The sequence below is a fragment of the Phodopus roborovskii genome, unplaced genomic scaffold, assembly GCF_943737965.1.
Source record: "Phodopus roborovskii unplaced genomic scaffold, PHOROB, whole genome shotgun sequence".
NCBI lineage: Eukaryota > Metazoa > Chordata > Mammalia > Rodentia > Cricetidae > Phodopus > Phodopus roborovskii.
In genome coordinates this window covers 829,546-842,562 of record NW_026126524.1, presented here as the reverse complement: position 1 = coordinate 842,562, position 13,017 = coordinate 829,546, and the positions used below count along the sequence as shown (strand labels likewise).

The following is a 13,017-nucleotide window of genomic DNA, read 5'->3' as shown; positions in this document are numbered from 1 at the left end:
AACCATCCAGAAGCCACCATGGAGAACTGAGAGCCTCAGTCCCACAACCACATGGAAATAAGTTCTGATAACATACTAAAGGAGTCTGAAAACCAATTTATTCTTAGAACTCTGGAAATAGGCCTAGAGACCTTAACTTCATCCTTGTGAAACCTGGAACAGAGAAAGAGCCAAATGAGTCACACTGTGCCCAGACATGTGACCTATAGAACTGAAATCACAAATAACTCAACTTTATTTCAGCAGCTAAATCTGTGGCAATTGGTGTCAGAACCCTGGAATGCAAATACATTCCCATAAATTACTTCAAATATGATTTTTCATGGGGCTGGGAATGGGGCTCAGTTGAATGGTTGCCCAGCATACTTGAGACCTAAGATTCAATCCCTAGTGCCTCATAAACCTTATGCATAATCCAGCACTCAGGAGGTAGAGGCAGAAGGACCAGAAGTTCAAGGTTATCATCTGCTACATTGCAAGTTCAAGGCTGGCCTGAGCAATAAGAGCTGTGGTTTGAATAAATTCCATTTGAATGTCTGGAACTTGGTTGACCTGTTTGGGGAGGCCTGGGAGGTGTGGCCTTACTAGAGGTACATCACTGGGAGTGGGTTTTGAAAGCTTGAAGACCTTTGACATTTTGAGTTTATTCTCTCCATGTGAGTTCTCAGCTGTTTCAGCCACCAAGCCTGCCTACTGCCAAGATCATCATTATGATGGTGATGGTCTCCTACTTCCCTCTGAAACATAAAGTACCACCCCAAAACCCTTCTATTCTAACACAGAGAGACTCTATCTCAAACAAACAAACATAAAACAAAACTCTAACTCTTTCAAATCTCATTCTATCTCTTAATATCATTCTAGACAGTTGACACATTTCTAATCATACTTAAGTTATTGTAAGCCAGGTACGGTGGTGATGGTGCACACCTTTAATCACAGCACTTGGAAGGCAGAGGCAGGCTGATCTCTGTGAAGCCAGCCTGGTCTACAGAACTAGTTCCAGGGCAGCTAGCGCTGTTACACAGAGAAACCCCATCTCTAAACACAAAACAAACAAAGCAAATAAACCTACATAAAATGTGAAAGAAAAGCACAGTGAATCCTCTTATTCTCATAACTATATTCAATTGCTTTTTTTCTCCCACCAAAGACATTTAGCAATGCTGAAGAAATGTTTGACTGCCACTACTGGATGATATCAGTAGCATATAGATATAAACCAGGGATGTTGCTAAATATTACAGTATAGAACCCTACACAACAAAAAATAACTAGTCCAAAATGTCAGTGATACTGAGATTAAGAAACAGTGCTCTTGGCCAGGTTTTGTGATAAATTACTTTTGTTTTTTGTTTGTTTGTTCTGAGACAGGGTCTCTCTACATACCCTTGGCTGTCCTGGAACTCACTCTATAGATCAGGCTGGTCTCCTACTCACAGAAATCTGTCCACTTCTGCCTCTTGAGTGCTGAGATTAAAAAACATGATACCTCAGCCTGCTAGGTGGTGGTGCATTATTTAAATCCCAGAGAGCCAGCCTGATCTATGTAATAGAACTATGTATTAGAGAGAAACCGAGTCTTAAAAATAACTAAATATAGGGCTGGAGAGATGACTCAGCAGTTAAGGGCACTGACTGCTCTCCCAAAGGGCCTGGGTTCAAATCCAGCAGTTAAGGGCACTGACTGCTCTCCCAAAGGGCCTGGGTTCAAATCCCAGCACTCACATGACAGCTAACAACTTTCTGTAACTCCAAGATTTGACACCCTCATACAGAAGTTACCTGCAGGCAGAATCTCAATGCACATAAAATAAAAGTAAATAATTTTTTTGTTGGTATTTTTTAGAGACAGGGTTTCTCTGTATTGCCTTTGGAGGCTGTCCTGGAACTTGCTCTGCAGACCAGGCTGGCCTCGAACTCACAGGGATCGTCCTGCCTCTGCCTCCCAAGTGCGGGATTAAAGGCATGTGCCACTGATGCCCAGCTACGTAAATAAACTTTTAAAAAACTAAATATAAGTAAAAATAAAATTAGATCCAAGCAAGGGTTTCTAGACTGGCAAGAAAGGAGCTCTGATTTTTTTTTCCTTCCTTCCCCCGCTCCACCCCTTTTCTGGTTTCTAAGACAGGGTTTCTTTTTATCCTGGCTATTCTGGAACTCACTCTGTAGACCAAGCTGGTCTCAAACTCAGAGATCCATCCTGCCTGATGTTCAAGAAATGCAGAGTGAGGAGTGAGATGTGGCACTGACAGTAAAACCTAATAACCTAATAACTGACGTGGTGTCTGTGCACTAACTCATTCAGAAGGTTGTAAGCACACCCAAAACCTTTCTTTCAGAAATGTCTGTTATTTGTAAAGAAAGAGGAATGTTTACAATAACCCACAGTCCCACTGAAAAACATCATACTGAAGCAATAAATCAAGAAGGAACTGCTCCTTAAAAAAGACATACAATGGTCTGCAAACATACAAGAAGATGCTCAATATCACTAGTCATGAAGAAAACAAAACTCAGCACCTGAATGAGCTACCACCTTTCACGAGGATAGCTACTCCACTCCAAACAGAAAATAATTAAGTGCTAAAAAGAGTGTGGGAAAACTGGAACACCTGCACACTGCTGGTAAAAATGTAAAAAAAAAAAATGGCCATATGAAGAATAGTATTCATTGTATGTGGGCTGTGAATGTAGTTAAGAGGAAGGAAGGGATTTGAAGGAAGGAGAAGGAGAACTAGAGGAGAAAGAAAAACCAAGTATTGTTCATTTTTCTCATATTCATATTATAGAAACACACATGCAAGAGAGGTAATATTTAGGAGGCAGAAAAGGAAAAGAGGAAGAAGGAAACAAAAAGGGTTGTAGACATTAAGAATATAAACAAAATACAATCACATATGATAAAAAAGACTAAAATGTTACAATGAAATATTTTATTCTATGTGCTAACTGAAATATTAATTTTTAACTATGCAGAAAGGTATTAAGATAAGGGGCTATATTATTATTACTTTTTGTTTGTTTGTTCTGCTTTCAAGACAGGTTTCTCTGTGTAGCCTTGGCTGTTCTGGAACTCATTCTGTAGATCAGACTGACCTCAAACTAAGAGGTTCACCTAATTCTGTGTCCTGAGTGCTGGGAATAGAGGCATGCACCACCACACTCAGCTAGGGCTGTAGTTATTACTGGTAGAACTTGCACGTCGTGTGTAAGGCCCTGGGGTTTAAGTACCACAAGAAGAAACAACATAACTACCACAGTCATCCCATTCTCCCAGTCTCTGGTACCAGCAGACCTGGCTGCTCTCTGCACTGGTCAGAGCAGCTGCTTTTTTGCAGTGGACTGCAGACAATGAAGAGATTTGTAATTGATGAGAATGATGGGCATCCATGTCAACCCTATACCAGCAAGATTCAGGGAACACTGCAGAAGGGGTGAATGAAAGCCAGAGCTGTGGAATGGGAAGAGAGCTGAGAAATTCCAACTCTGGAAATGGCATTGCACTCAGGAACTCTCAGCAGCAGAAGTTACCTGCACAAGCTCTGGACAAGATCAAGCCAGCCAAGTTCCCATCACAGATGGGGTAGGTAATCTATAGATCCCAACTCTTACTCTGGACCTATTCATTCTGTTTTGAGAAGTGGTCACTGGGAGGTTTCCAAGCTTCAGTGGATAGCCCCACACCCCATGCACACCAACACCAAATAAATTTATTGGGTTATTAAAAAAAAAAGTTGAGATGGGACCATATGTTGGGGAAAATATGAGATGAGTTGAAGGAGAAAGTAGGGGGTAGGAGGTAGATGGGACCATATTTAGTTGCATACATGTATGAAACGCTCAAAAATAAAATTAAAAGTTAAGAATTATTATTAATTATCTTTAGTAATGAGGAGGTGGAAGCACAAGGATCTTGAGTGCCAGACAGGTCTAGATACAGTGAGACAAGGGGAAAAAAGGCAAGAAGAGAGAGGAAGCAAAGGGAGAGTGGGGAGGAAAAGAGGAGACAGGAACCAAGGGAGATGAGAGGAGAAAAGAAGTGAAAGGAAGAAGCAGGAGAGAGAAAAGGAGAGGCAGGAGGAGGGGAGATAACGGATGCAAAAATACGGTAGGGTTCTATTTATGTGAGGTATTTTAAGAGAGTCAAACTAACAGAAACAGAAAATAGGATGTGGTTACCAAGGACTAGGGTGGGGTAGGAGCCAGAAGGAAATAGGGAGTAGTTCAATGGGTGGGGTTTCAACTTTGCAAGATGAAAAATTTGAGGTCTGATACACTCAGGGTGCACAAAGCACATTTAAAAATATTTAGGTTGTTGGATGTTGTACTGCACACCATTAATACTAGCACAAGAGGCAGCAGCAGGCCAATCTCTGTGAGTTCAAAGACAACAAAGTGAGTTTCAGGTCATTGAGGGCTAAATACTAATGTGGTGATATTTTGTTTAAGATCTAACAGATAAAGCTTACCTGAAGATCAGAGTACAAAGCTAGCCATAGCCATAGAGGCCAGGCAGTGGTGGCTCACACCTTTAATCCCAGCACTCGGGAGACAGAGGCAGACAGATCTCTGTTAATAAAAGGCCACCCTGGGCTACATAAAATTGATCTGGTCTGAAAGAGAAATAGAGCTCACACAAAAGTGATCTCAGCACTTGGGATCCCTGGCCTTTAATCCCAGCATTAGAGAGGAATTTAAAGACAGGACCTCAGTGCAGTCAGAGGTTTTGTGGGAACAGATGCAGTCTGGAGATACAATCTGAGGACAGGATCGCCCTTTCAGTCTGAGCAACGGTAGAGATAAGGACTCTACTGACTGGCCACTCTGCTTTTCTGATCTTCAACATTAACCCCAATATCTGTCTCTGGGTTTTTATTATTAATACCAATTAGAATCTGTGCTACACAGTAAGACTATCTCGAAAAACAAACAAACAAAAAGTATTGTGAGGGCTGGAGAGATGGCTCAGCAGCTAAGAATACTTTTTTCAAAGGACCTAGGTTCAATTCCAAGCACCTAAATGGTGGCTGACAACCATCTGTATCTCCAGTTCTAGGAGATCCAACACTTTCTATTGGACTCCACAGTCACTAGGCACAAAACACCAATACACATAAAAATAAAATAGCTGTTAAATTGGTAAGGATGGAATTTGCTAGAAAATTTATCATTGTTGCCTCTATGCTTAAATTTGGCTTCATTTTGATTGTTTTTGAGACAGTGTTTCACCAGAATATATTAAAACTCTCAATCTTCTTTCTCAGCCTCCTAAATCCTGGAACTGTAGGCATACACTATAATTTAAAGCACTACAGGTCATGGACATTCTCTGTGCACAAACAACTTCAGCGCTAATTATAGCTCTAGAGATTCAATTCCAGGCAAAGGTCAGCACATGGGCTTGCCCCTCTGCCAAGTTTTAGGAATACAGAACTACCTACTCTAAGTACCTGTTGACTCACAAGTTTCTGGAGACCATATTGCTTTTACTCTAGTGTTTGTCAACACTGTTACAGCTACCATTGATATGTCAGTAACTGTCCCTGGAACCGAAACCCACAAAATACCCATAGAAAGGAACAAAGAACCAAACTATTTGAAAAATGGTGTTAATATAAGCTAAATTCCCAGGCATGAGGAATTTTAGATGATAGATGGCATACCAATGCTTGAGAAGAAAAGGAAGGAAGACCAAGAACAGTCAACATACAATTCTGTCTGAAACAAACAGAAGAAATGTTAAGTAGCGGCAGTCTAATTAGATCAGGCCATTGTCTGACATGGTGGTGCATACATGTAATCCCAACAGAAGGAAAGCTGCCTGCCACAAGTTCAAGGCCACATATAGGGAGTTCCAGGAAACTCTCTCAAAGAATCAACAAAACAAAAAATGTTTATCCGTTCATTCATGACAGCCCTGACTGAACACTTAGTAAAAATGCTAGGGCAGTCATTTTGGAGATAATATCTCAAAATTTAAAACTTCTCCCTAAAGGGATTGAAAAAATCTTCAAAGGAAGAAATCTTAGACTTCAAATTTCCTTAAAATTGCACAATCTTCACCTGTATTACAGAGCATGAGCAGAATAACTGGAACAAAGAATGTGTATAATCAAAGCATACTAAATTACCCCAAACTGCCTTTTTTTTGGGGGGGAGGGGAGTTTCAAGACAGGGTTTCACTGTGTAGCCCTCCCTAGCTGTCCTGGAACTTGCTCTGTATACCAGGCTGGCCTGGAAATCCCAGAGTTCCGTCTGCCTCTGCCTCATGAGTGGCGGGATTAAAGCCGTGTGCCACCACTGACCAGCAGCCCCAAACTGTTTATGCTCTAGTGGTAAATGAAGGAGAAATACCAACTAAGAGTGGTTTATTTAAGCTGGTTGACAGACAAGTTTCTGAGCCAAGAGTCAAGAGTCTAACCCTGTTCAACAACCTACAATACTTGGCACATACAGAAAGTGCTATTTCCAGAGTAATTTTTCAACAAAAAGTGGCAAAAGAAGTCATACATTAGCCTGCTCTGAGAATGATGCCTTGACATGGGAAAACCAGTGCTCAGGTACATGTGTATTAGCTAACTTATGCAGAGGGGCTGCATAGTGTACTTGTACTGCTGCCCTGGAAGCAACTACTGCCTGTGCCAAAAAGCTGGCATCGGTTAAAGCTGTGGCAAGGGGGCAGAAGCAGTGTCCTGAGGATCCACTCAATGGATCACTTTCCTTTCTACTTCCTCTCATCCTTGTTTTCTGTCTACGGAATTACAACTCAGATACTACAGAATTTATTTCTAAAAAAAAAAACAAAAAACAAAACAAAACCTACCCTTAGTAGACACTCTTTATTTTCACCCAACTCTAAGCAACTACTAATCTATTTCAGTCTTTACTACTAAATAATATCTCATTATATGATACAGAATGTAGCTGGAGTTTCCCTCCTGCCAGGTCCCGCTGCCACTTCAGCTTCAAATAGACATAAAGAGATGCTATACTAATTATTAAACTGCTGGCCAATGGCTAGGGGTTCCTACTGGCTAGCTCTCCCCCAATTATCAACCCATTTCCACCAATCTAAGTATTTCCACATGGTCTCATCTCACCAGAGAAAGGTCCTGCCCTGTTACTCCTTCCTCCTCCACTACATGGCATCTCCTCACTATCTCTCTCTGCCTACCTTTCCCAGAACTCTCATCTCCCAGCCCCTCCCACCTTCCCTTCTCTGTTGGCCAAACAGTGTCCCATTCACCAATCAACAAGAGAAACACATATACAGAAGGACATCTCCCATCAACAAAACCTAAATTCTTTTCTTCACAAGCAGTAGAAACCCTTGGCTGTATCAACAAAGATGGCCACAGTTGTTAGATACTTACAGGCTCCTGTGATAGCCTATGGTAGAAATTATAACATTAATTACAATATACTAAGTTTTTGGGGGGAGAGGAGGGGACTTAATTTCTGTTTTATTTTAAACTAGCTCAAGATGCTTAACTTTCTAGAAGTGACATCAGGACTAACAGAAATTCTGAAATTCTGTGAGTGAAGTTCCTTGACACATCAAATGTTTAAGTTTCCCCTTCTAAATTATAAGGAAAAGGACTAGACATATGGCTACTGCTCTTGCACAAATAAAAAAAAAAATTCAGGTTCAGTTTCTAGAACCTTCATATTGGCTCACAACTACCCATAACTCCACTTCCAGTGGACATCCTCCATAGGCACCAAGCATGTTGCACATAACACATGCAGGCAAAACATCCATATACATATAATAAAAATAAATGTCTTCATTTTGTTTTGTTTTTATCTCAATAGTTTGTGTTAATTTTTGTTATAAGTTTGTTTGTTTTTGAAAGAAAAAGAATATAATGTTGGATAGATCAAGGAGGGGAAACATGATCAAATATATTGTATGAAAAATAAATTTTAAAGAAAAAATTGTTAGTCAGGTGTGGTGGCATGTGCCATTTAGTCCCAGCACTTGAGAAGCAGATACCTGTGAGTTCAAGGCCAGCCTGGTCTACAAAGAGAGCTCCAGGATAGCCAGGGTTGTTACACAGAGAAAGCCTGTCTCCAAAAACTAAAAAAAGAAAAATTGCTAAGGAAAAAAAAAAATCGAAAGCCCCAAGACCAGAATTGGAACATAAATAATCTTTGACCCCAATCAGTTGAGACAAACAGCAAAACTGCCAAGTATATAAAACTGGTCTCTATATAGCCAGTGGGTGGTGGTGCATGCCTTGAGTTCCAGCACTCACTTGGGAGGCAGAGGCAGGTTTGAGGCCAACCTGGTCTACAGAGCAGTTCCAGGTTAGCTAGAGCTAAGAGAAACCTTGTCACAAACAAACAAACAAGCAAAAAAAAAAAAAAAAAAAAAAAAAAAAAGAAAGAAAGAAAGAAAGAAAGAAAAAGAAAATTGATAAAACTGGTCTATAAAAACTCCATCTCCTCCACCTGGCCCCTTTATCCCCCTTGCCCTTTGAAATAAATGGAGAACCTAGCTGTTTCCTACCCACAAAAGAAGAGTATCTGCTCCCCTGTTGAATGATTATCTCACTGTAACTTAAAATGTATGTGTGCAGAAATGTTACTACTATCTAGTTAATAGATTCGGCAGGGCATGCCTATCATCCCATTATTTGAGAGGCTAAGGCAGAAGGTCCACCACAAGTCTGAGGCCAACCTAAACTACATTATCAAGTACCAAGCCAGCCTGCAGGTATACACAGCAAGACCTTATCTCAAAGAACACAAAAGTGATAATGAAACCATTCAACAGGAATTTGTATTATAAGACATTCTCTCAAAACATAAAATAATAATTAGTTTCCCCATAGTAAGGTATAGTGGGGCACATGTGTACTCCCTGCACTTATCAGGTAGAAGCAGGAAGGTCAGAGCTCAAGCCAGACTAAGCTACTGAGCCTTAGTCAGAGAGAAGGGGGGAGGGAGGAGAGGGGAGGAAAGAGAGGGGAGGAAAAGGAAGGGGAGGGAGAGAGAAAGAGGGAGGGAGAGAGAGATGACAAATAATCTGTTAAGGGGAAAGTTTTTAATTTTCTTTTGCCAAAAGATAGTGCAAATAAACCCTCTCCATGACAAATCAAATTTAGTTAGTTAATGCACTGCTGGGGATAAATGTACAACTTGGAAGAAGGAAAGTAGAGGGAAAGTTGGGGCTGTGGAGCTAGCTCAGTCTGTTAAGGGATTACTGCTCAAATATGAGGAACTGACCCTACTGCCCAGCACCTACACACCCTTGCAATGCCAAGGCCAGATGAGTGGAGACGGGAGGTCCCTGGGCTCAGTGGCCAGCCAGTCAGGCCAGCATATTTAGAGAGGTCTACTGGAGAGGTCTCAGAAACAGGGAGGAGGCCAGGCAGTGGTGATGCACCCCTTTAATCCCAGCACTGGGGAGGCAGAGGCAGGAGGGTGTCTGAGTTTGAGACCAACCTGGTCTACAGAGTGAGTTTAGGGCTACAGAGAGAAACCATCCAGCAAAACAAAACAAAAAGGCCAGGAAAGCGGGCTATCAAGAACATACTGACTTGTGCCCTCTGCACTCTTGTAGACACAAAAAGTAACAGAGCAGGAGGATCAGAAGTTCAAGGCCATCCTCAGCTACCTGTCTGGTTCTAAGCCAATCTGGGCTACATGAAAACTTGTCTTTAAAAATAAATTTTGAGTTTACCTTAATTTTTTTTAAAGACAGGGTCTCTATGTATTCCTGGCTAGTTTAGAACTTGCTATGTAGACTAGGCTAGCCTTGAACTCACAGAGGTCTGCCTCCCATGGGCTGGTATTAAATAAGGTCCACTAGCAAGCTTACCCTGATTTGATTATTGATAAAAAATGAAAATTCAGAAAACTACAACACCATTGTCATTAATGGAAGTACAGCTTTTTGTAAAACTATTTTTTTGTGGTGATGGGGATTGAACCTAGGGGCCTCCAAGCTATAGCCTCAACTAAATCAAATCAGAAAACCTGTGTGCCAAAGAGTGTTTGTGTTCACATCTGTGGGAATCACTTAGAGCCAAAACAACTAAAGTCTAAAACTCTATCATAAAAAACCCTAATAATAGAAAGCTAAGTAGTTTAACTTTAGATTGTAAATATGACAAAATACTTTAACAATAAAGGGTCACCCGAAAAGGGTGGAATTCGAAATTGGCTTCTGATACTGGTGCTCAAGGCACAACTACTTCTGGGGGTGCTGCTACAAACAGAACATTCAGTCTTACCCTCTTAATACCATGAACTGTCAAATCATCTTTTCAGGGTCTCATTTCAAAGTGTTATTGGGTTATGATGGTTCCCTCTCAACTATTTTTTTCACACTTCTAAGAAGCACCATCAGCTGACCCTAAATAGCCTTCCCATACCATCAAGACTCTTAACACAACACTGCTGACCAAGTGTGGGGCATTGATCTGTAGTCGTAGTGATAGATTTGCAATCAGCTACTCACAAATGCCTACTAGGTCCCCCTGGTGACCAAACAGTGCACGAAGGCAGCGAAAGCCGGCTGGCAGCGAAACACAGAATCATGAAGAATTAACACGCCAACAGTACACACGACGTGACTTGAGAAATGCGTTCGCATTGCTGAGGAGCTGACTGGAGAGCCGCGCAGCAGTCACTATTCCCTTTCCTTTGACCAAAGCGAAATGCCCATCGCCTCAATCAACCAGGGTTAGGATTGGGAACGCCAAGCCCAGGGGTTCTGCACGAGGCACAGCCGCTGCCTGGGACTTGGGGACCCACTGGTGTAACAATCTGTCACGATTCTCTAAAATATGGAGGACTGACACACCACCTTTTCCTACCCGAGACACCGAGTCGGGGATGGCACGTCTGGGGGCCCTGGAGGAAAGGGGGAGCACGCCGAGGAGCGAGGGAGGGAAGGAAGGAGGGAGGGAGCGCGGCGCGTCCCGGGCCAGGACTCGGAGGGGCGCGGGGCTGGGGCGGCGCCCGGGGAGCGGGAGCGGGGAGCCGGGCGAATCGGGACCGGGAAAGGCGCGCCGCCAGGTGCCGACCGGTCCGCAGGAGGCGGCGGAGGGCGCGCGGAGGGAGGACGCGGCGCGGAGTTCCGCACGGTGCTGCACGGAGCGGAGCGCAGGGCGCGTGGCGGGGCCAGGCCGGCCTACCTGGAGGTAATGGGGTTTCCTCAACCAGGCCCCCGCGCAGAGACTCCTCGCCATGGCACTCACATCGCCCCGCCGCGCCGCAGTCGGAGGCGGACCCGAGAGCGGCCGCCCGCCGGCCGGCCTGCCTCCCCGCCCCAGCCCCGCCGGCCCGGCCCGCCCACGGCCCGCCCCCGGTGCACGCTCCACCGGGCAGCGCTGCGGCGAGCGAGGGCGGCGGAGGCGGGCTCTGCGCGCGGGACCCCGCCCCCACCCGCAGCCGCCGAGGCTGTCTAGGCGCGGGCGCCCGGCTCCGCCGTAAAGGGAGGGAGGGGGGGAGCCAGGCCTGGCGTCCGCCGACACAAATCCGCCTGCGCCGTGGTGCTTAAAGGGGAGGCGCGTACGTGGGAGGGGCGCGGGCGAGCGGCGCAGGGGTGCGCGGAGCGTGGGCTCGGTGGAGCGCCCTCTCCGCCGTTCCAGACTCGCAGCTCCCGGTGCAGAGCGTGGCGGCCCGCGCTCCTCCCTGGACTCTGTTTAAGTCAGGTCTTGTGTGAGCGGGTTCCACCGCAATTCCGAAGACGCTCGGAGCTGGTTCCAAGGGGATCGGCTCAGAGTCCCACTCCGGGAAGGGAAAGGAGGCGCCCGCAGCCACGGAGACGCCATCACCAGTATGCGAGGGAGGAGGGTGCTCCTTCCCACTCAGTTCTGCGTGGCCTTTGCGTACCTTCAACTTTTCCCCCACTTTATTTCTTTTTTTTCAACTTTGACTTTTTTTTTTAAGTTTGCATTGTTTTCTTGCCTCTGCCACAGAATCCAGATTCAAAGGTTAAAAAAAAAAATTAAATAAACGGCGAATTAAATACTTGTGAAGACAGGAGCCCTCCTGGGACCTGGCATAGCAACTCAGTTAAGGCTGCATAACGCCTGGCATGGTGCCCTTCTTGGTTACTGAGGGACAAATAAGGGAGAAAGAGCCACCCTAGAAGGAGTACAGCTGTTGATCTGAGTGACTGTTGTAGGAAGATGCGGTTCCCAATTTATTTTTTCCTCGTATGTCATGCCTTCCCTTGATGCCCATTAAGTTTATGTTTCTAATATTTTCAGTTTCTGGAGATAGGTTTTTAACCCGAGTAGTAATTGTTTGCAAATAAATACTGTATCCACTGATTTCCATATTTAATTAAACGACTTAAGTAATTTCTAAGATAAAGGAGAATATGAACAGTGTAAGCATTGCAGAGGCTCCAATGGGATAGAAAGAGATTCAGCCATAGGGATACTGAGTGTTACAGCTCAGTCGGAAAGGTATTCTGACACTGGGAGCCTAGGATTAGCACAGGTCACAGTAAGCATAGCAACTTACAGCCCTGCTTCAGGGAAAGGCTTTCCGGGTGTATGGGCTCTGCTCTGGCACGAGAAGGCTTCCAGCCCTTGGAGGTCTAAGCAGGATCAGGTGTTCAAGCCCAATCTGGACTACTTAAGGCAGAAGAGAGGGGAAGGGAAGGGGCAGGGGGGGGAGGATGGGTGATACTGATTTTGTTTAATATTTTAAATTTGTATTTGTGTGTATAATGTGTGTGATTGTCCATATCACCTGGAGCGGGAACTACAGTTGCTCCTAAGCTGTATATCTTGCGTCCTCTGAAATAGCAGGAAGCCCTCAGAACGACAGAGCAATCTCCCCAGCCCTTGATAAATATCTTCTTAGTACCCAGACACTGTTCAGATTGTCCTGCTGTATACACAGAAAGACAAAAAAGGCAAAAAAAAAAAAAAAATGTCATCCCTTTATGGATATTATATTTTGGAGATGGGGTGATAGGCAATAAATAATAAAGTGAATATATAAAAAGTCTGGGCTGGATGTTGCTGGCACATGTCTTTAATTCCA

At 44.0% G+C, this 13,017-nt stretch overlaps 1 protein-coding gene across 2 annotated transcripts in view; it reads right to left on the bottom strand.

The window, feature by feature from the left end:
• The window catches only part of Dipk1a (divergent protein kinase domain 1A), a 67,809-nt gene extending 56,534 nt beyond the window's left edge, over positions 1 to 11,275 (bottom strand). For both annotated transcript variants that reach the window (XM_051198017.1, XM_051198018.1), the window contains exon 1: positions 11,151 to 11,275. In XM_051198017.1, the coding sequence (XP_051053974.1) occupies positions 11,151 to 11,204 (54 nt within the window). In that variant the 5' untranslated portion in view covers positions 11,205 to 11,275. The remainder of the gene's footprint in view (positions 1 to 11,150) is intronic.
• Between the last annotated feature and the right edge of the window lie 1,742 nt (positions 11,276 to 13,017).